General features: G+C 33.3%; 1 protein-coding gene across 1 annotated transcript in view; it reads left to right on the forward strand.

Moving 5' to 3' along the window:
• The window catches only part of LOC128680893 (uncharacterized), a 43166-nt gene that overhangs the window by 15955 nt on the left and 2543 nt on the right, over window positions 1-24668 (forward strand). The window contains exons 2-7 of the mRNA XM_053764369.1: window positions 8453-8806; window positions 10327-10814; window positions 11161-11262; window positions 16329-16437; window positions 17328-17474; window positions 20570-20704. Coding sequence (XP_053620344.1) covers window positions 8590-8806; window positions 10327-10814; window positions 11161-11262; window positions 16329-16437; window positions 17328-17474; window positions 20570-20704 — 1198 coding nt within the window. The 5' untranslated portion in view covers window positions 8453-8589. The remainder of the gene's footprint in view (window positions 1-8452; window positions 8807-10326; window positions 10815-11160; window positions 11263-16328; window positions 16438-17327; window positions 17475-20569; window positions 20705-24668) is intronic.

The raw sequence follows: 24668 nt of genomic DNA on the forward strand, positions 1-24668 counted from the left end.
CGTTTAGCTCCTCGCACGAGACAGTGGACAGGTAAATGGTTTACCGGACAGAATAGATTCTCAGAGTTTCATTAACTTGCCCAGGTTTGTGTTTAGAATGGACGTTTCGTGTTAAGACCGAATGTATATAATGAATGTATATAAACTACAGCAATAGATACCATTATTGTCTCTCAGCTACCAAGAATCACTCCCTCGTGAGTAAACTGAAAAATCCTTTGGGCCGGGATAACACATTTATATGACCAATTTTTTATCAATAATTCTGAACTAATAATTTATACTATAAAGGCGATATTTGTGGTATGTGGTCCCGCCCTAGAATAGGATTACTCCATATCCCGTACGAGGCGACTAAGGGACACTAGCCTTAACAGTTGATAGGAAGAAAGGTCCGAAAGAAGGAAGAAATTAATAGTCAATAAAAATAGTAATTTTTTACGCGAACCTTACGGGAACACGTGAAGAAAGAGAAAGAGAGAATATTATTAATGCGATAGTCTGTCTGTTTGTCTATCTGTCACGCTTTCACAGTAACCGCTTGGTCAAGTTTTTATGAAACTTATGTTACCATGAGCATAGCTGCGAGCAATAGCTAGACTTTACATAGTATAAAATGAAGTATGTCCACCTGTCGCGTATGTCTGCATAAACTAAATAAACTAAAAAAAAAAATACAGTTTTCACCAATAGATAGCGCGATTCCTGAGGAAGCTTTAGGTGTATAATTTATTACGGTTTTCGAGCGAAGCCGGGACAAGCTGCTAGTATACAAAACTATTTAGTATACAATATATTGAATATAATATTACCAAAATATGGCAATGTTGAAATCAATCACGCTTTATACCTCGTAATTATCAACTAATCTTTCAAACGCACATTCTATCCGTGTTAATTTGAAATTTTCCAATGACTGATTGAAAGCAGCGATATACGAGTATGTAGCAAAGCAACTTTTATAATATGGCAACTTTGGGGACGCCAGCACGTGAGTACGTGAGCTAACTGTCAATTTTGTTAATATTTTCTCGAGATACCTACACGGCTCTCTTTTTAAACCCAGGAAGTAGGTATAAAAAGATTTTAAGTTTTCAGTCTTGTATGATAACTTCGAAAAACTCCTTAATCGTTGCAGACATGCGGAAAACACTAATCTTTGTAGACTCCCACTAATATTATTAATGCCATAGTTTGTGAGTATGTTTGATTCTTCTTGAAGCTCAAACGGCTGAGCCAATTTTTATGGAATTCCGACTTGTCCAATCAGATATTTTACGTGCTTTGGCGACAACAAGACTTTTTTAATGTTTAACGAAATATGAAAAAAAATATTAGAAAAATACGCTTGTCATATCAAAACAACTTTCATACTTGACAATGCTGCCAGCCTTCTGACCACTTTACGAATTGCCGATTTTGGCATTTTTACAATTTTTTATAATTCTCTAATTTTTTTTCTCTAAAAAATGAATCTTAACATAGGTATTTTGTTGTATTAATTTGCCTAAGCCGCTTAGACAAATCTAATCGCGTTGAAGCATATTAGTAGACGCGAAGTTTTCTTGTAATCCTATTAGCCATGGACTTGTCAAATGTCAAACAGAATTATGTATATATATAATAGTAGGACCAGGAATTAGTAGGACGAGTACCTACTAATTCCATGAGTAGGACCGATTTGATAAGTCACAATTGACATCTGTCAGCCTATAGCTAGAACTGTCAAAAAATGCCTTCTTTTATTCAATATTATTTCTTTTACCGTATTATAATGGTGTAAAGTTTTTGAAGTTCTGATTTTGGAACAATAAATATTGTTTTATAAGGTTACATTTATGAATTCTGACGAAGTGTCAAAATTATAGGTCTTACAAATATATAGGTATAAAAAATTCAATTGAATGATTAAAGTACGTACTAGCTGTCTACCCGCGACTTCGTTAGCGTAGAATAATTATATTTTCCTGTAATTAATTTAACCCACTTAAGGTTACTAATTTGTAGGATCTATTTTTTGTGTGATAGCATATTAAGTCGGTTTTGGTCGTAATTTCAACATATTTTTATATACAAATTTAACGCCCCCATTTCTCTACTCTGTCTATTATAAAAACCGCATCAACATCCGTCGCGTAGCTTTAAAGTTCTAAGGATACATAGGAACAGACAGACGAGTTTTTTTTTTCCGACTTTATTTTATACGTAGTGATAAAGAGTACCACTGTAGCCAACTACATACTGTGAATAGCTCCGAACATGTATTTAATTAAAGTTTAAAGTGTATCGTGATTGTTCAAACAGCGAAGTTTCTGACAAAAAATAAAAATTGTGCAGAATTTCAATTTCATAACTCGAAAAGTATAATAAATCCTTAAAAGTTCATTATCTGCTTGTTTTCATGGCTATTTTATGTTATTATATTTATGATACTAATAATATTATATCGCAATTTTATTTTATATATATATAGTAATAAAAATAGATTTTTATTACTATATATATTTTATATATATAGTAATAAAAATCACTTATATACATCAATAGAAGGAGGCTTACAATTCGTATAATAATTAAATAATATTATACGAATATAATAATATTTTTCGTGCAATTTTTTGACGCTTCATTACGGGTTGTAATGCTTGGAGGTTTATTTAAGAACATAATTTATGGTTGACCTCGGTTTAATGTTTAATTCCACTAGTAACATTAATAATGCCATAATGAAACTGCATGTTACAATCGGGTTACTTTATAGTAATGGAGTGTAGAAAAAATACTTATAGGTACTACAACAAAGGAATCTTTTTCTAGATCTTTCTTCAGATTTTATTAAAGTCTACTAAAGCCATCTAATACGACTATAATTACTGTATATTACTGCCATCTAACGGTAGCAGTCGTATATACACTAGTAATCTAAACAGTCAGTCATAAACAAAATTTCCCTTTTTTTCTCGTGGTGAAAATTTGTTAATTTATTTATTTGTTTCCCAACTTTTATTTTATTATCTCAGATTCGCATCCAAAGCAATAGAATAAGCCCAATATAACCTTTATTTAAAAAAAAACATAACTTATTTTATGCTCTGCAATAAAACCTACGTGAATTCACTCAGAAAAATTTCCCGTACCGTTCCTGACAGAATATTTCCTGAGTTACACTTCTGTAATAACTTTATTTTTATTTCGACGAAATAATTAACTTTTAAATAGTAACTAACCATTGTTGATGACACTATGGTAATGTGGTTTGACGACTTAATGTCAAGTAAGCACTTTATAGTTATAATCGAGTAACTTGTAATGATGTTTTGCCATTTTAGTGTGTTTGGTTATCTTGTTGACATTTCATCGAACTTGTACTAAGAGATTTACAGAAAATCTAGCTATATATAGGGCTGTAGTGAGTCTATATATAAAATGTATTGATAGCTCCAGATTAGCTAGTGGAAAATAAAATTCAGCATTGTCGTATAAGGTTATGTATGTAAAGATGTAGTTACTAGCTTTTGCCTTCGTGAATTTATATGCGAAAACAGAACAGACACGATTTTCATACAAACTTTCACCCCCCATTAAGGCCGTGAGGGGTTGATATTTGAACAGAGATCTTTATCTACATGCCAACCAAATTTCATCAAAATCGATCCAGCGGTTTAGTCGTGAAAGCGGAACAGAGAGACAGGCTTTCGAATTTACATATAATATTAGTATGGAAGTACAGTGGGGCTGCAAATGATGTTGAATCTAAAAACATATTCTACTTTCCCATTTATATTATTGACTGTTCTTATACAATACTGAGCCAATAATGCTCAAATTAGATTCGTTCACGAACGATTATTTATCGATATTCATGAAGCAAGACTCCAAAATTGCGATTGAATCGTATCAACTTAAATACAGAATTACGAATTTATGAATATCTTGCACTGAGACCTTTCCTCGAATACGCAAGCAATATTTTATGTATTCATACGATTTTTCAAGGTTCTTACAAGTTGTGCCACGCACGGATGTATTCATAGAATGTAGAATGAAAATACAGAAGAATCACAGACGATCGGTTCCTACAGTCAAATTTCGAACGGTGGAGATTGCGAATGGTGAGGGAAGGGTGGGGCCGCTCCCGACGCTGTGCGTCGAAAATGCCATGGGTTGTAACTTTAGGAAAATTCAATACATTAACACATATTCAAATCAAATAATTTATTTAGACCTTTACAGGCACTTTTTCACGTCAATTTTAATGTTAAATAGTTCTTTCTCACAAGCTACAAACTACTAGCATTTCGGAACGGCCACTGCTGAGAAGAAATGCCGAAAGAAATTCATTTGTCAACAAATCATTTGAACAGTGTTGATCCCTATCATTCCAGAAGGGCTTAAGTACATAATTGTGCAATATTTTGTGACAGCCCTGACTGCCATTGTCGTCGCTGACACTTATTTCGCCTTTAGCAATGCCGTCGAACTGTACGAATTTGATGTAACTGTGGTAGAACTGTCAAAAACGCTTATTTTATCGCAGCCTTATGCATAGAACTAAAAATCTTAAGTAACTTACTCACGGGTGAAGTACATATTCAAGAGAATAAAAAAATATTCTATCTATCTACTTAAACTTTAACTATTTGGATTTGACTATTCACTCTCATTTGTAGAGTAGGTAGATCATACCATCATAAAAACCGATTTAAATGCGAAAGTGAGTTTGTTTATATCTAAATGAATATCTAAATAAAAACATAGGATACTTCGCTACCTAGCTGTAACTAATTTTTGTCAGCAAAAAGCGCTTCTGTTTTCTTTATTATTGCAAATTCTGTGTCTGTGTCGCTTCCTCATCTCCTATGGATATGATGAATAATGTATGCCGATGTTTCGCGTTGACTGACAATTTTCAGAGCCACGCGTCTACTGTTCATTTTTTTAACGATTTGATTTAATGTTGTTGTTTTTCTAGAATATGTAACAATGTATTATTTCATTACATTAAGGGTGCGTCACGCCTGTCAACTTTAACGTTATCACGAAGTACGACATTTTATCTAAAAGATGGCGGCGCGCAGATTTAATTTATCGTTAAAGTTGACTGGTGCAATCCTCTTAAAGCTTCATTTAGGGGAAAATAGTGTGAAAAGCCTTCATATCTAAGTAAAAACTGTATGCCAAAGTGATGTCAAGTAGACAGCCAGTCACAAAATTTTCGTTCAATCTTCAGAATTTGCGAGTTTTTTTTTTTTTTAAACAAGACCAGGGGGCTTACCATCATCTCTTAACGTGATTCACTTTACGACTTAAACTGAACTGCATCGCAAATTCGTACCATCGACTTAATTTTTAGTATGAATGCGATTCATTTTAGGTTCTAAAATTGAACTGAGTTGTATTGGAATCGTTCTGTAAAAGTTGATGGTAGGCCTGCTGGATTTGGGGCGTCATAGACGATAATGAAATATGGAACACACTCTGATGAGAGACGAAAAACACTACACAAAAACTGATACCTCTCTTGAATTTCTTAGTCACTGTATTCCTGTCACGATTTTTCATACTTATATACTTCATCATCAGCCTTTTTAACATCCCCACTGTTAGGGCACTGGCCTTCCTTGTGGATGGATAAGGAACATGGGCCACGACCCATCACGCAGGCCCATGGCTTAACGTGCTTACCGAAGCACGTAGAAACTCAAGATAATACATTTTTGGTCACCTATCCAATGACCGACAATTGTGAGAGTGACCTAACCATTATTATCACATGCCGAGCGCGCTAACCACTGAGCCATTGAGCCCCTCACTTATATTAGTAGTATACAATTTAAGTAAAATGTTTCAAGTACAGACGACAGATTTTCAATAAAAGACATTTTCACTTCTTAACATGAAATAAATTACTTGAGTTGAATAAATTCTTCGCCTTATTTAAACATATCCGTCCAATTCAAAAATGCAGCGCTTTCCACCGCTTACACGAATGTTAATTTGCCCTCACGAGATTGAATTCTACGTTGGATTTTCGTATTCACATTTCTACACATGCAACATTAATAATTCATACAATATTGTATCACAATTCTAAAAGAAAACGTGGAAATTTAATCCTTGATTTCTTTTATTCTATACTCGCGGACAATTTGAAACGTAGATACAAAAAAATGCAAAATTAAACTCGTGGATTCAATTTCTTGATTCACCGATGCAAAAATTTTGCAGTCCGCTGAAGAATCGCCCATCAACTTGTGATTTTAAAATTTTACGCTACGTTTCTATTTTAAAATCGCCCAACCACACTTATAAAAATTTTATCTGCATTTTAAATTTTCACAGCATGATTTTCGTGGCTTTTAAAATGGAAATTTAAAGGATGAAATTTAAAGTACGAAAAAAGAATGTGTTGTTTTAATCAACCATATTATTTAATAATTGGTTAAAATAAATTGATTTTGTATATGTATCTAAATATTATTTTGAAGAACAAACTAGGTAACAGTAAAACTTCATTTCTTTACTGTAAGTAAAGATGTGTTTTTTAGTTTGTACCTTTTTCCCGGTTTTCCTTAAACGTCGGAACCAGTGCCAGCTTTGATATTCTGTGTATATATTTATTCGCGCATCACACAAAAACTACTAGGTGAAATTTGATGCGGTTATATAGCGGATGGTCTAACTTGAATTCTGGTATAGGTTTCATCTCGATACGTTGCTTTGAACCAGAGATATAGACAATAATAACACGAAGAAACGCTGGCGAAGCCGCGTGCAATAGCTAGAAAATACAGGAAAATAGACTAGGTAGGTATCGTGACAGTTATTAATAACTATAACTTTGTCGATCTGAATGCCTTTCGTGCCTATAATTTTAATCTCGATCGATTAGCAGTGAAGCGAAGAGCGTGAACAAGTAACAAACAAACAAATTTACTTCCTTACATATTTATAATATAAGTTTTTATAACATTAGGATCAAAATAACATAATTACATGGGAAAATCACACATTGAATTAGCTCTAAAATAAGTTCGAGACTTATTTTTTCTTTAGAGATCTCTTTTATTTTTATTATGTAAATTTGTAAATCATCATTACATAGTATAAAACAATGTCGCTGCCCGTCGTCTGTGATTTAAATCTTTTAAAATATATATAACATCTTGCTATGCAGATTTTTTAAACAGATTGAGTAATTCAAGTAAAAAGATTTATATGAGTATAATACGCATAATATTACACCCGCGCAAAGCCGGGCGATTTGCTAGTCCTACTAATATGAAATATGAAATTTAGTGTGGATGTATGTATGTGTGTTTATTACTCTTCCACGCAAAAAATACGATTTTTATGAAATTTGGAACACTGGTAGAATATAACCTGGAACAACACATAGGGCACTTTTTCCCGAAATCCGTAGGGCAGCGCAGATTGTGTTAAATGAAATAAAAATAACAAGAATTTAGGTACTTCCATATTTCCTAATTTGAATATTATTATGTAAGTAAGTAGGTAGATCAAAGACCAAAGGTAATTATTATTTTATTTAGAAAATTAAATGTAAAAATCATTTACTAGAAATTGTTTTAAGATAATTTTATGTTGCTTTGATAATAATTATGTAACGAAAATTAAAGGAAACACTAACTGCAAAATATGTTTTCTATTTCGTGTTAAAAGTAATTTGCTGGAATAAAATTATTCAGCTGAAGCCTTAGGCATAACAAATAAGAAAAATAAACTAGAAATGAGAAAAAAAATTGCAAAAGAAACATTTACTTATTTGGGCGTACACAATGATGGCGTATAGGTTATAGGTTAGGCTGCTACGGGCATATTTTAAGAAGAGATGAAAATCACGTCACTCAAAAGGCATTAAATATGGAAGTAAAGGGTTCCAGGCATAGAGGAAGACCTAAGAAGAAATGGATGGAGTGTGTCAAGGATAGTATGAATAGGAAAGGAGTGTCAATTGATATGGCAAATGACTGAATGAAATGGAAGAAACTTACATACTGTGCCGACTCCACATGAGTGGGATAAGGACAAGAAGAAGAAGAATGATGGCGTAACAATGATATACAATGATGGCGTCGCCATTTTAACAAGAAAATGACACTTCGATGTTGTATCTGGACAAAAAATCCTTGTCATAAACACCTGCGCTTATTTGTCATTTTGATATTTTTAATTAAGTAATTAATTTATATCATTTGTATTATTTAGCTGTAAATATGTTATTATAATTAATAACGAATCATGTTGCGTATTTTTCTGTTATATATTTTGATGAAGGTTGTGGCGGTTATATGTCTGTTTTATTTATTGTCTCAAAATGAGTAATAATAAAAATATTTTCCTTTTTTATATGATAGAATTTTCGTAGTTGTGAAAATAAACATGAAAAAAATATGTAAGTATGATTGACATTTTTTTTCTTTCTTTACAGAATGCCCGAATCACACACCCCAATCGTCTACCGCACAAGATAGCACATGTTCCAACAAGTGATAAAAATGACTATAAACCTAAGTGAGTCACGCAAAATTATCCCAATGTGACGTTAAGAATCACAGTGCCAAGACAATGTATTGCTGTAAAGAACTAAAACTACTCTACGCCACTATTGTTCTACTATTGGAAGCTGAGTTATTGGTGAATACGGGTGCTATGGAGTCGAAAAAGTCTTCCATACTTGTGGCGCAAAGTGCTGATGATCTGAGATCATTGGAGCTGTGCACGTCGAGGAATCAACAAAGGTTGGGTAGTGTCTTCGGGAATTTCACAAGACATCACAAAAAAGGTAAGTTGAAATGTTTCTCCTAATTTAATCTGTTCGTTGGTGGTCCAGTGGTTAAGACTTTTCATTGCCTGTGATCGAAAGGTCTCAGGTTCGAATCCTACTCGCGCCATATGAGTTTGTATACCAATCTGACTCATGTATAGTAATTTTCATAAAAGGAAAAACCTGCACACTACTGATTGACAGTTTAGTTCACTTGTGTAGAATTACCTGGCTCCCGCTACAGCGACTTGAATAAAATCTGACACCAGTGTTAGCAATAACACACTCGATTGTGATGATGATCCTGATGATCGGTCCTCTCGCCACTGACGGGGGATTTAACCTCACACCTTGAAGCCCAAAAGTGTCAGGATAAATCCTCCCGCGTACTCTGAAGTTGTGAAATAATCTTTGCCGTGTGCTTCTCTAGAGAATACGACCTTTAGCTTTACAGAATGTTATACCACTTTAATTGTATACTAAAGGTTTATTAGATTGAATGATTGTAATATTTAACAAATTTTTTATATTTAAAAATGCGAAATTACGATCTTTATCATTATTGAATAATAAACCTACCAAAATTATAGATTTCGTTGGTATTTATTTTATATAGATATTTTGTTGTTATGTGTTATATTACTTACCCGCTGCAGTGACCGCACTTTCCATCAGTTGGATCGCTTACCTGTTTGTTTGCTTAATAGTAAAAAAAATTGGTTGATTTAAAACGTGGTGTTTATATTAATATTATTTAAAATTTATTTAATTAAATGGGAAAGTCTGTCTTTTACGATCTCACGCCCATTGTGAAGTCTCGAGAACTTAAAAGAGCATTGTAATATTATTTTTCCCTAAATCCTACAGGAACGAAGCACCAGATCACAGGAATACTGTTTAATTTCATTATCATGAGTTTTTAGCAAAAATACCTATGACATTTCGTATTTTAATGGAGGACCTCCATTTCCTGGAGTCAACTAATTAAGTCTTCCTTTTGAGATGCGAATTAATCTTGTTCTTGGGCAAAATAATTCAAGACTTAAACGAAATATACAGAATGGTATTTTAAATCTGAATCGGCTTGATTGCGTAACCCGAACGAATAATTAATTGAATCAAATTAATTTTAGGGCAGCTATTATAGCATTATACACCATTGGACAATATTGTTCTATTAATAAGCTAAGCTAATTGTAAGAAATTCTAATCCTGACCTACACATATAATAAAACTGTAGGTGTGCTATGTGTGAGATATTAAAGAAAAATAATTATTATGGGGGTCTTTCTAGGACTAATATAAGTCAAACCAATTTTTTTTTGTATTTTTGTCCGTCTGTCTTTGAAAACTTCTTTAGCGGCGTTGTGCACTTTGTGATGGGTAAAAAATGGTAAACTCGTCAGGACACGTGACTTTGTCGAAAATTCGTAAGACGTCAACAATGCACAACGTTAATATTCAAGTTTTCACTTCTGCCGGCACTCCCGGAGTGCAACCCGTATTTTTTTTTTTTTTAATTTTGTTGTGTTTTACAGGTCACAGAAGAAGAACGACCACAACTACCCAGCAGACGACAATACTATACACAACAGTTGAAAATCAAGACGACACCACAGAAATGTATAGAACACCTACAGAATTTGTAAATACGCAAACCACATATCCCAAATTACCAAAACCTTTGAAATTTATATCCGATAATGATTATAATGATTATGTACATAAAATAGATATGATAGAAGAAGTTAATGAACTTATAGGTAAAGATAGACACCATTCGAAACACGATAGATTAGCTGAGAATAAAGAAATTATAAAAGAATTGGAGGAAGCATCGTTAGCTAAGTCTATGAATAAGGTTAAGAAAATGTACAGAGACTCAACTGCGTCGGCTGTAAATAAGTTAAGTGGGAAAAGTGGGAAAAATGGTATATTTTTGACTGAAAACTGTACAACCGTTATAGCACAGATAGGAACTACTGCTATACTCCATTGTGAAGTTAGTGATATAACTGAAAATACGGTAAGTGTAACATAAAATTTCATTGTAATATTAGATGTCGGTTGGCGTAAAAGTGTTGTCAGACGCCTTTAGGCGGTTTGAATAAAATCTGGCACAAGTGTTAGCAAAACCACACTCGAAAAGGCAGATGTGTTGTCACAACTAAAATAAATTAAATAATATAATATGATAGGTACGAAAAAAATTATACTACATTTTTTATACATTGGCAACACTTTGTCAACATGCTCAGACATTCTGAAAAATGCGATGTTTTCAGTAAAAATCTATGGATATCTTTTATTTCTCGTATTTAATCTAAGAGGTTTAATTATATGGAACTATTAAAGGAACAAAATGTTTTTAGGTCACATGGATAAGAAAAAAGGACTATTCTCTTCTATCAGTGGGCCTTGTGACCTACAGTGCTGATAGCAGATTCTTCTCTGCCCATGGAAGACATGTTAAGGTGAGTTTTTCTTCTTCCTCTAATGGTATCAGGCTTGTGCAGCCCTGGAATAGAACGATACCAAAACCATCCGTGGATGTCGTACGAGGCTACTGTGGGACTCATAATGTTGGCAGCTGATAGGCACAATATTATTCTTATGGGGGGTTGACGTTAGACAAACGGCCGGTTGTCAAGTAACAGAAAATCGAAACTTTTAATGTAATATTAGTAAGTACAGACTAATTTACTGATCTTTTCCGTAAATATTATGGACACGAAACTCTAAATTATTATTCTCATAATCTTCAAAAATAAATATCTTGTCTATGCCTTTTTGTATTAAGCAAAACAATAAACATTACTTTTCATTAGTAAGTATCCTTTAATATCACTAATATTATAAACACGAAAATTTTAGTATGTTTGTTACTTTGTCACGCTCAAACGTATGGGCCAATTTTTGTTAAATTTGACATTAATTATTTGAATTAACACATAGGGTACTTTTTATCCCGAAAATATATGCGATTACCGTAAAATTTGGTCGAAAAGTCTAATAGTCTACATCTGGTGCTTTATAAAGTAAATTGTATTACTGTGCATAAACTTAAGCATTTTTCAAAAAATTAAACGAGCAACACCGCGCTTTGCAACTGGTAAATAACTCAAAACTCGATCAGTCTAAAATCATATTACCTATATGCCTTTTGTTATTTCTAAAAACGGAATTCAAAAAATTTCGCCGACCCCAATTTTTTCTACAGCCAAAAACAAAAGAATTGTGTTCAATATGCAAAAAGAAACGCAACCGTTCGGTGTGCCGCGCCGTCCCTTTTGAAAGGCGTTCGAAAAATACAAACTTCGTATTTCGGCTTGTGAAGGACATCTATTTCATTCGCACATCAAAGGTTATCTATTCGACTTCCATCGAGGGCTTTCGTGCGAATTCTACCTTCCATTTATATCAAACGTTTGAACGTAGGCTGAATGATAGAATTAGTGTTTGGGATGGCGTTCCCAAAAGGCTTTTACCGCTGTCTGTACGTCTTGACATTAAGGCCGTGTTTAATGATAAAGGTGATCTTTACTTTCTACTGCATGTTGTCATTTTGCGATTTGCCTGTATACTTTATACTTGGATTTTTTTAAACATATCAATAACTTAGGTTTAGGTCTTATATAAAATCATTCTTATAGTAGTTGTAGGTAGGTAGTTAGTTCTGCCTCTAAAATGTATCATCCAAATACACATTCTTCATATCATAATCGTAACATATCTTATCACTTATAGGTTAGCTATACCTAAATTTAGTTTTTGTGTTTTAACAGATAAAGCTGTAATTTACACTGAAATAATTGCATACAACGCTGTTAGTTTTCGAAATAAAGAAATAAGATAGACAACTCATTTATTTTTGTCACAATAAGTAAAGTAAGGAAACTTCCAAACAAAATAGTTAATAACAAAGCACATGCAAACACAGGTACAGGATAACCAAAAAAAGTTCGCACAGAGTCTGTGCATGCAAAATAAAACCGGTCAAGTGCGAATTGAAATCGCGTGAAGAGTGAGTGAGAAATTTGTACGCACAAATAATAGGTTTTCCTGTAATCTACAAGCTACACTGAACAGCTGCACTATCTGAAATAAGTTTTGTTTTATTTTTCTTTGTTTAAGTTTAGTCTCAGTCATTTTAGATAAAGAGATCAGGGAGCACGTACGGAACCTTAAAAAGCAACATGTCAGTTATAGACCCTATAAATATGTCCGCCGTTCCATAAGAAGGCTATCTTTGGAATCGTATACACTTGATTTTTAGTTTATTGTTAAAATTTGTATGACTTGTGTGATTGTGTATGTATGTTTTTCCATTCATCTACTATCATTCATCGGATTTTATATCCATATACATAATATAAGTTTTTTCCGCATGACGCCCAGCTAAAGAAAACATTCAGTATATAAATAAAGTGCTTTAAGAAAAGCACGTTCAAAAATAATGTCGCTTATGAAAAGAGATTTTATGTGAAGAAAATACATAATTTTTCGCTCGTTCACTTTAATTTTTTTCCATTTCGTTTCTTGACTGCGATATATTTTATACACAACTGCGAAAAGAATGATACGAACGATTTCAAAGGTAATTTCTGTATATTAGTTTCTATAACACTAGTCACTTAACTATCACTTTTACTTCATGGTGTAAAATACATTCGCCCTCAGCCTCTGTCTATAAACTTTTTTCTGGATTTGGATTGAGTTTTCACTGTTTTTTAAACAATTTATTTCCAAAGATTTATATACGTATAAAATATTCTAATTATTTGTATTATTAGAGAAAATTACTTTTTGTAATGAAGTCGTCAAGAAACGATTTTTCAATTATTCGATCGCTTCCATAATTATTGTGAACGCTGGCTTAATCCTGTGGGTTTATCTTTGGAATAAGCTGCAATGCTATTTCTGTGTAAAATAGGCCACTGGTTTTTGACTGGCCAACTGAAAATAAATTGAATACTCGGAGCCAAAATACAACATTACGATTCAATTTTACAATTCAATATGAATATAACTTGATGTAGGTAAATCAAAACTCTGATTAGATATAGGTAGCACAAGGAATCGGAACATAGGCTAAGTTTCGTACAATTACGTTTTCGTATGTACACTACCACAATCATGCAGTGTATGTGTGCGTGTCTACTAGCCGCTTGTCGCGTACACGTGCCGCAACTGGATAAAACCGGTTTACGCGCGCTCGGCCAGTAGACAAGCTGAGGGTCGCGCAATGGCGGTCACAATGTACTGAGCAAGACTCAGTAAACATTTACGAATTTTAAATTGGTTTTAATGCAATAAGGTTGAAATTATCTAACCGACCCCTACATTTTTGTCTGTAATTAATTACGTCAAAATATCAATCCAAACACGAATTACAAGTTACGGCTATTGGCTGAATAGAAAGATCGCTAAGATGAATATTGTATTGTATCTAATGTTTAATGTTCACATTTCTGTCAACGAGTTAAATTTGGTCAATAAATACAATTTATTGTTTTGTTTATATTGCAGATTAAGATCTTTGATTGAAAACGAAATGGCTATTGGTTTTGCGGGTAGACAGAATTTAAAATATGAAGTGCTTTTGTTTACATTTTAAATTTGTCGGTCGTTGTATTGAACAAGTAAATAGAAAAACATATAGGATGACGCGAAAAATTTCATTGCACGTAGACTATTTTAATTGTATAATACGTCATACAATTAAAATAGTCTACGTGCAATGAAAGCTTTATCCACGACTTCATCCGTGCGGAAATACTATTAATCGATGAAAAGTAAATCACGTGGGAACCGAACATTATTTCGAATTGGAATAAATAATATCGTTGGTTTAAATCCTTTTGGCAGATTTCTCATAAGTATGGGAAATTTTTGCTAAAAAACTGTTTTTACAAAGACTCAAATTGTTTCCTTTCAAATATACTTGGGTGACTGTAAGGAATCCCTTTCTGGTATCCCTAAATAACTTTTTTTAAATGTAAAAAAATGTAAGTGCTTCAGGCAATAAAGAGTTTACAAACTAAAATTCTCACTTTATTTTTCATGCTTAATAATATTTAACTAATATAATAAAATGATGCTGTAGCTTCCCTCGGGTAAAAAAGTAATTATACACCTAAACCTTCCTTAGGAATCACACTATCTATAGTTGAAAACCGCATGAAAAACGGTGCATCCGTTTTTGTGTTTATCGCGAACAGACGGACAGACGCGGCAGAGGGCTTTGTTTTATAATATTTTAGGACACAGTACCACGTGTTTTACATTTTGTGACAACCCTGACTGCATTGCCGACACTCCTACTAATATCAACAATCACACTAATATCCTACTAATATTATAAAAAGCGAAAGTTTGTGAGGATGGATGTATATATGTTTGTTTGTTACTCTTTCACGCAAAATCTCCAGTAGATTATTATCAAATTTGGTACACGGGTAGAATATAACATGGAATAACATATAGGGTACTTTTTATCAGAAAATTCCCACGGAGCGAAGCCCCGGGGCGCAGCTAGTAACTATATAAAAATTCAAATTCAAATAATTTATTCAGAAATTAGACCTTCACAGGCACTTTTTCTCATCAATTTTTATAATTTATTTCTCACAAGCTACAAACTACTATACAATTTACATCTCTTACTGTGCTTTTAACCTATAGTTTACAACATTTGCGAAGTCGGTACTGAGTAGGTAGTTATTGAGGCGCTTCACAACTAAATAAGCGCCTCTCCAAATAAGTTAAACTGTCACATAACTTGTTCCCAGTACACATGAAGTGATACAAACACTAATTAAATTATGACTGAGCCAGTCGTGGAGATGTATCAAAATTTAGCTTCTACTGTAGACTGCTAAAACTTAAATTGCTTAAGGACAACATTAATGTCTCTCATCTGAGCGTTTTCCTAGTTTCTTCCTCAGCCGTTTAGCGTGGAAGCCCAGGGTCTGATTATATTTAATGTTACGTTGAAGGAAAACATCGTGAGAAATCCTATAGTATATTTATTGATTTATTATTGTAGTGGTATTTATATCAAACATGTCGGAGAATATGACCCTCCATATCAACAACAGCATTCATAAAGAGGTCAACCCTCAGGTAACCGCCGGTCGTAAAACTAAGTCTTAGAAATTTTAAATAATCTGCTGTCTTTTAATGTATTTGTTATCATATTACGACTGTGAATAGAATAGAGGGCCGGTCAGCTAAATAAATAAATATTGATAATATTGGTTATCCCAACTAATATTATAAATGAGAAAGTAAGTTTGTTTATTTATTACCACTTCACGCTTTACCTGCTCAACCAATCTTCTCGAAATTTTCCATACACGTAGTTTGAAGTACGTAGAAGGACATAGGCTACTCTTTGTCCCAAAATTCCCACGGGAGCGAAGCCACGGGACGCAGCTAGTCTTGTATAATTTTAAGTCTAGTCTTGTAATAACATTCAATCTTTCTGTGGTAGAGTGGACTACACGCCACATTTTAAATAGTTTTTTTTTTTCCAAAGGACTGGGCGTTGCATATACGGTTCGCGACGTCAGCCGACGCGGGCTACTACGAATGTCAAGTGCCCACCCATCCGCCGACCAGCATCTTCTTCAAACTGGTTTTAGTTGGTGAGACTTTTTTCTCCACAACACTAATTATTTTTTGACAAAAAAACGAGTATAACTTCCAATGTTTTCCTTATTCTTAGAAACCACACGCCTCTTACGTTTAGGGTGGGTTGCACCATCAACTGTGACGTTAACTTTAACGTGCAGAGAAAAACGCAAAGCACGCCATTTTGTCTAAACGTCAGCGGCGCGTCGGTTAAAGTCAACGTCAAATTTGACGGTGCAACTCACTTAATCTACAAGAGTAGATAGTAGAGAAGTTGCGGCTTTGATGTTTATAATTACACAGTTACCATACTGTTGGTGCTCCCGGGATCAGCTCCCAACAGAGAAACTCGTCTATGATAAAGTTCAAGGACATGAGATATCATTGATGATAAAATATGTGACCAAAAAACTTTTGACAAAGTTTAAAAAAAGATACAATTGAATATTTATATAAAAAGAAAACAAAAGGCATTAAGCTATCTCTTTCTACCTTTGCGTGGGAGGAATCTTAGAAGGAGAAAGGCGTTAACACAGTAAATCTATACAAATCAAATCGGGACAAAAATACATTATTTCTATGTATCTATCAATGTATGAATGTTTGTAACGTGATAATTTGCGAATTGATCTGATTTTGATGAAATTTAAAAGGTATGTAGGATCTGTCAATAGAACTTTTAAGTTCGTGGGGCAACAAAATCTGTTAAGTCGTTTGATCGTCGTCGTGAAATATTCACAATTATGTAAAAAATTAATTTTGTGTTCGCGGCGAACAATTAGTTAGAGTTAACCCTGTAATGACACGTGACAAATGATAAATAAATAAATGAACAGTAGGTACATTACATCTTTGTACTTCCTCTATTGTTTCTTGTAAATAACGTTTTTTATTCTTTCAACAGCGGCATACGGAGAGATCATGGGCGAATCAGAGAAGATAATTCACGAAGGCTCCATGCTGAGGCTGGTCTGCATCGTGAAGAGGTCAACAGAACCACCTTCCTACGTCTTCTGGTACTTCGAGAATAGAATGATCAACTATGATTCCAGTAAGTGCTTTTTCTTTTTGGTAATTCCCTTTTTGCCATTTACTTAGCTTTCAAGGTATATTGTTCATCTAAAGCCTAATATAAATGCGAAAGTTTGGATGTATGTATGTATATACTATGATATTGTTATGAAGTTTGGTACACGAGTAGAATATAGAATGTAACCTGCTCATAGTGTGCAAATTCCCACGGGAACCAAGCAGGGAGCAGATAGTATCAAATAAAAATAAGGATACTTGACTGGTTTTCTTAAAGTAGGTACCTCAAATTGTTCATTATACAATAATACATAATTAGTTTGTCTAATCTTTGTGATCTTTTATAAAAATACAAAGTTTGAATTGATAAAAAAACACCCAAAATGTTATCACTTTATAAACCTTAGACAGTAGAACCACTGCTTCTACTAGACTGCTGTTATTGACTGAAAAAGCGTGACACGTGCGTGATCCAATTTTGTACATATTAATGTACTTAATAACATATTAAGGAAGATAAATTAACATATGTTGAACACGGTTGTAATTTTATTTTTTGAAGTTTATTTTTCTTTTTACTTTCATTGTGATGAATTACCATATTTTCACTCTGAAAATCTGAAATTCTTTGTCTATGGAACATACAATTTAGTCTCTATTAGTTACGTAAATATTGAATTTATTACACCACTCCATAATAATATTTGTTTTTGGAACGTTTCAAACATTATATCTTCAAATAATTAAATTATCACCAAGCAAACTTCATTAAACTGGCATAATTTGATACTTCATTATATAATAAAATTGAAATTTGAATTATGAAATTATCTATTAAACGAATAACATAAAATACCCGATTTAAATTAAGAATTAATAGTTATTCTGCACAAATTTTTAGACCAGATAATTTACTTATATAAATTTAGAAAAATTAAGTATGGCGTATAATGTACATTATATTTAATTTATTTATGGAATGCAGCGAGTTTGAAACTGGCAGCGTAGAATTTACACAGTTTATGAAACAAATTCCGTTTCATTCATATGTCAACAATGGGGCGCGGTGTGTTTTCTCTCGTTTTCCGTTGATAGAATTGTGTCAAGTTGAAACTGAGTTGAGAGCGCGACATTGTTAGTGGGAAAATAAATATTATGCACTTCGTTACGTCTAATTTTTTTTAAAGGCCAGACCCAATTAGGATTTTTAGAAAATGTACTGTCTTTAAACGTCAAGTCTAATTATAGGTAATAGACGTACTGAAGCACAAACAATATTCTGTAAAGATAAAATGTATATCATTATCATAATAAAAAGTTGTTTTAATAGTAATATGTGATATAATGGTGTTTTAAGTACATAATTTATTGTTATTAATTATTATAAATGGACTATAATCAATAGCACACACTAAACACACACACTTGTCTCGTGGGTCTGGTACATGAAACCGCACAACATACCCACAACTGCAGTAAAATTCTATGAAATATACTCAGCTAAGAAGAAAAAAAAAATCAGAATCGCATATTTTAAATTTACATTTTTTTATTTAACAGTATCTGTGTTGGTTCCTGTCAGAAGAACTTTTAGTTACTTCACATTAGCGGATTGTTCATTTAAATAAACCCAAGAGATAACTTTCCGTTACGATACGCGGTGAAAATAAGCCCACAAATAATTAATTCTCCATCTGAATTGCAAAATAATCTGAAAATATTTTAAATGTTAATTAAAAATTAAATTTTCATTAATGAGATCTTATAAATAATTTTATTGTTTCAGCGAAAGTCGTTTTTCAATTATCCATAACATGGTTTGGTCTGTGGAAATGAAATTGCATTGGTGAGCGCGCTCGGTCTGTGATAGTGACGGTTAAGTGAATGTCGCTGTGGTCGGTTATATTGATGGGTGACCAAAAATTTATTTATTATTATCAACATCCGTGCTTCCAACTTAGAATTTTGTATATGTATAGATTTCATCCTGATACGTTATTTAGGAAACGAGATGTTGACAATAATAAATTACAGCGGACGCACAAAATAAAAGCGAACGAAGCAGCTGACAATAGCTAGTTTAGTTTAAACGTGGAAAATATAACCTAACACTTTTAAGTTTTTTATTGTTTTCAAAAAGTAATTGTAGTTATAGGTAATTTATCGTAGAAAATATACATAATACAACAGACACATAATAAACATAACAAAATTACAAAAAAAAAATGAAAGGGCAATAACCTCCAAAGACATAATCCTCAAATCTTCTTCAGTACAAAGGTTTTGCCGCCATAAATTCTCTGAGAGCTTTATGATTTCTCCAAGAACTAAACGCAATATACCACAGATTATAGCCATATTTCTCTTTGAGGGACACAGATGCGCAAGAGATATTACATTTCTTTCTCTGCTGGTGATTTGGTCGATTTTATATTGAATATAGAAATATATATATCAGATTAATGTTATATCACGTCGTATCTTCGCGTGTTCAGGTTGCAATTAAAGAATTCGTCACCATAAAACAAACATATTAGTAGCTTTTTTGCAAACATATTACACAAAATCAATTGTGTGATTTTATGTGATTTTATTTTGGATATATTCAAAGCATTGCCATTATTTATTACAGTAATCCTTTCACTGGTTTTTTAATTAGATCCATGTCCCATTATTCAGTCGTACTCTATTATGGCTCCGCTATGTTCCGTTGACTTCTATAGGTTTTTACACTGACACGCGGGTGACGTACGTCGAAACTTCATACATTTTCTAACGTGAACATTGCTTAGTTAGTATGAGTGCTTTTATTTACCGCAATGAAAAAACCAGCAATGTATACGGTATACATTGCTGCTCCCGCCAAAGTTTGGCAAATTGAACGACGAAAGCGTAGAGCCGAAATAAGAGCCTTTGAATAATTATCAAAACATAACTTCGTCGCTTAAGGTGCTTCCACACAGCGTGTTACGAAATATTATATACACTTGCTGCCTTTGACACTCTTTTTGTCAAGAATGTGTTTAAGAAAAGAGACAACGAATATTTTATAACATTTCGTAACACGCTTTGTGGGAGTTTCTAGACCTTTACTCTAATTGCCTGTTTGTCCACTAGATGGCGTGACTGTCCACAACGGGCGGCAGACGAGCGAGCTGGTCATCGGCAAGGCTGAGCCCAAACACGCTGGAAACTACACGTGTGTACCAGCCAATGCTAAAGCTGCATCTGTCACTGTCCATGTCGTGCAAAGTAAGTCATTAATAATAATGAGATGAATATTATGGACTCGAGCGGCAATTGAATTAATTGAGTTAAAACACAGTTCATTTATGTTCTTTTTAACAGACTTTAAAATGAAGAATGAGAATTAAATTATAAATAAATAATCACACAGATTGAGCTAGCCCTAAAGTAAGTTCCAGACTTGTGTTATGGGATACTAACTCAACGATACCATATTTTATAACAAATACATATATAGATAAACATCCAAAACCCGGGCCAACCAGAAAAAGATCATTTTCCATCATGACCCGACCGGGGATCGAACCCTTTACCACTGCGCCACCGAGGTCGTAAAATTGACTATCGACCTGCCCCGGCTTCGCACGGGTGCAATATTATTCATGTTAAATACACATAAACCTTCCTCTTGAACAGACAAAGGGACTTTGTTTTATTCTAGTGGCGGATTTACTTTGTATCATGGTGGATGGTCATATAGATGGATGGATGGATAGCTGTAGATATTTTTATGTCCTTGGTCTGAATATTTCTTCCCCCCTCATGGGTCTGCCTCCCGTGGGTGGGCTACCCTGGCACTATGTGGAAGTTTTTGGGAAAGCTCTTTATCCAGCAGCGGACTTATCTTAGCTGAAATAATGAAATTATCGGTTGAAAAATATATTGAGTCGTTATCGACAACATTACTCTGATTAATGTCATCAAAGATCACATTACAATTCGAATTGGCCCAGTTTCATAAACCTTTTAAACAGGAACGTGTGATGTGACGTCATTTTAATGACGATGTAAAATTAACGCCCTCTGCAGCTAACGACAGGTGCTAAATTACACGTCATTTCAAAGGGAAGGGCTCTTATGGTCGTAAAGGTTTGGTGTGACTCCCAGCGTCATGTATTTTAACACAATATACTAGCTCCGCTCCGGGGATTAGCTCGTGAAAGATTTTGGGGGATAAAACGTGCTGTTCCAGGATGTATTCGACCTGTGTAACAAATTTCATCGAAATACGCCCAGTAGATTTTGCGTGATTGACTAAAATATACTCACACACTTCAATACATTCAAATTTATATACCTAGTGGGTATAAAATTATATCGTGACTTACTGAAATCATGCAACCATCTACCCATACAGTAATAATTAACTAGATAATTACAATGTGCAATACGTTTCTTTCAAGTTTTTATTATATGTAAGTATGTTCGGATGGAATCTTGTAATTTAATTTTGAACTAGATATGTTCAATCAATTGAGCTGAAATTTTGTACACACGTTTAGTTTCGATGATAATGCATTATATGGTAAGCATGACCTAATGGTACACCCAGGAACGGCTACCGACGAGGAAATTCTTCAACGTTTTACTGTACGGACATGATTTTTTTTTCACACATTGAATGTATAATAAATAATAGATAGAATAGATTTCTACCTCTGACAACAATAAAAGCTTATGTCAAAAATATTATTTTTATTAAAACATTATTAAAATTCAAACCAACGTCAAAACCCACGCAGGCTTAAGCGTCGATTTTAACAACAAAAACTTTCAACAAATAATATGAAAAGATAAAATATATTCTTTACTTTTGTATTAAAAAAAAACTTAAAAATATAAAATTCGAAAAATCCAACGCCAAAGAAAATTTTAAATTCGTTCTTTTGTATTGTTAGTAAAATATATTCTTTATGTCAAATTCACTGAATTCTTCCTATTGAGAGGCTCTTTCAACTTTTTAAAGAAGATATATTTCAGTATTCATTTTATGTCGTTAATAGTTGTTCGCAGAAGATTAAAAATTGTAGATTTTCATGAGTTTTAGTTTAACTTAAACACTATTTATATTCTCCTTCCCTAGTATCTTTCATCCCTCGTTAACCTATCAATTCCCGCGCAGCCCAGTTCTATACGAGTAGTCGTTCAATTGTTTTTATTACCTACCTTTCTTCAGGATCGATGGATTAAAATACTCTAATTATCACTGTTATTTTAGTTTCATTTCAAATTCAAATCATTTATTCAGAAATTTGACCTTCTGAATAAATGATTTGAATTTCACAAGCTACAAACTAGTGGCATTTCGGAACGACCACTGCTGAGAAGAAATGCCGAAAGAAACTCATTTGAAATTGTTTGAATTGAAAGAAACTCATTCGAATGTTGGTCCCTATCATGCCAGAAGGGCTTACCATTATTGTTTCATACAATGTTTTTTACTAATAATATATAAAAGTACATAATGTACATAGTCAAAAGGTATATCAAAACAGGTTATGATTGTGATCCGAGTGCTGATTATTATATATATATATATAATCGATAATTAAAGAAACACAATTAACTTACATAAAAATATATAAGAAACGATGACCAGTTCCCTCTGGCAGCACTCGTTCACGAGTTGACGCATGGGTCAGCCATCGCGAAGCTCAACCATAGTATGTACTTACTTATAAATATCCGAGGTTCGAATTCATTCATTAAACCATAATTGCCATCCATCAATAATTGAACTCATCAATCAGAAGTTTACAAAATGACTTTATTTTTATTAATAAGAAAACATTTGCCTATACTTCTTGGTATAATCGTCTGTTTATCACCCGTTTTCGTGCCTTTTACAGTCTAATGTTTCCGACCTACTTACAAGCGGTTGGTAACTTAGTAAACAAAGCTACAGCTTAAACTTGAGCACGGATTGTGCAAGCTACCTACATCTATATCTCTGTACATACAATAAAACTAAGTGGGCTATGTACAGACATATCGCATCAAATTTCATTTAGCAGTTTTTCCGTGATACGCGAATAATGCAGACAGACAGACAAAAATTTAAAAAAAGTTATATTTACAGAAATAGGACATATTAAATAAAAATAATTATGGGGGTCTTTATGGGACTAATAATAGTCAAAACAACTTTTTTAAAATTTTTGTCTGTCTGTCTGCATTATTCGCGTATCACGCAAAAACTGCTAAATGAAATTTGATGCGGTTTTCACACGCCCCCATTGCTGTCAGTGGGGGTAAGAATTTGTAGAAATAAATAAATAGCATATATTGTATGAATTTGGGTCTTTAACTATATACGTATCAAATTTCATCAGAATCGGTTTAGCTGTGAAAGCTAAAATCTAATAAATATAAGCATGAAAGTATGGATGGTATGTATTGATATTTAGTACTTTATATGGATGAAATGTTTCATACAAAAAAATGGGAAACCAAGAAAAATAAAAATTTACTTTTTCTTTTATAATTACACGAAGAACAGAACAATTGCAAGTGAACCCCCAAGCGAAAACTAGTTCTAAATTAAATAGACATACTGAAACAGTTTCCAAGTAGCTGCTAGCCGCAACCACTTTAATTTCTTAGTTTTCAACAGCGGCCTCGTGAATATACACAAAATATAGGTCTTACGTAGATTACGTAGTCTCGCCTAACAAGTTTAACAAAGCAATTTAATTCACAAGGTCCTATTACGGACTTTATTGGTATTAGACACATGCCATTTGAAGCCTGTAGGGATTTACACTACATAATGATGGGATACTGTCGGTATAAAGATCTATCCTTCTATTATTTAAATTCGGAAGTTTATGAGGATGTAGGTATGTGTTTATGTTTGTAACTCTTTCACGCGAAATCTATTGGATTTAAAAAAAAGTTATATTTACAGAAATAGGACATATTAAATAAAATCTATTGGACGAATTGTTATGAAATTTGGTTTACTGAAAGAATGTATCCTGGAATAACATATAGGGTAATTTCTATCCTCCCGCTAGCCGGAAAGAAGCTCCCGGACGTAGGTAGCTTTTTTCCGAAATGAGTGTTATTTTTTCCATATAAAAAATATATTATTTTCACACACTTAAGCCATTGAAATTGAAAATGAGACATAAAAGTTTTGACGACCTCCGTGGCCTAAAGGTCATCATGGCGGAATGCTACACTGAAT

The sequence above is a fragment of the Plodia interpunctella genome, chromosome 25 (assembly GCF_027563975.2).
Source record: "Plodia interpunctella isolate USDA-ARS_2022_Savannah chromosome 25, ilPloInte3.2, whole genome shotgun sequence".
Taxonomy (NCBI): Eukaryota; Metazoa; Arthropoda; class Insecta; order Lepidoptera; family Pyralidae; genus Plodia; species Plodia interpunctella.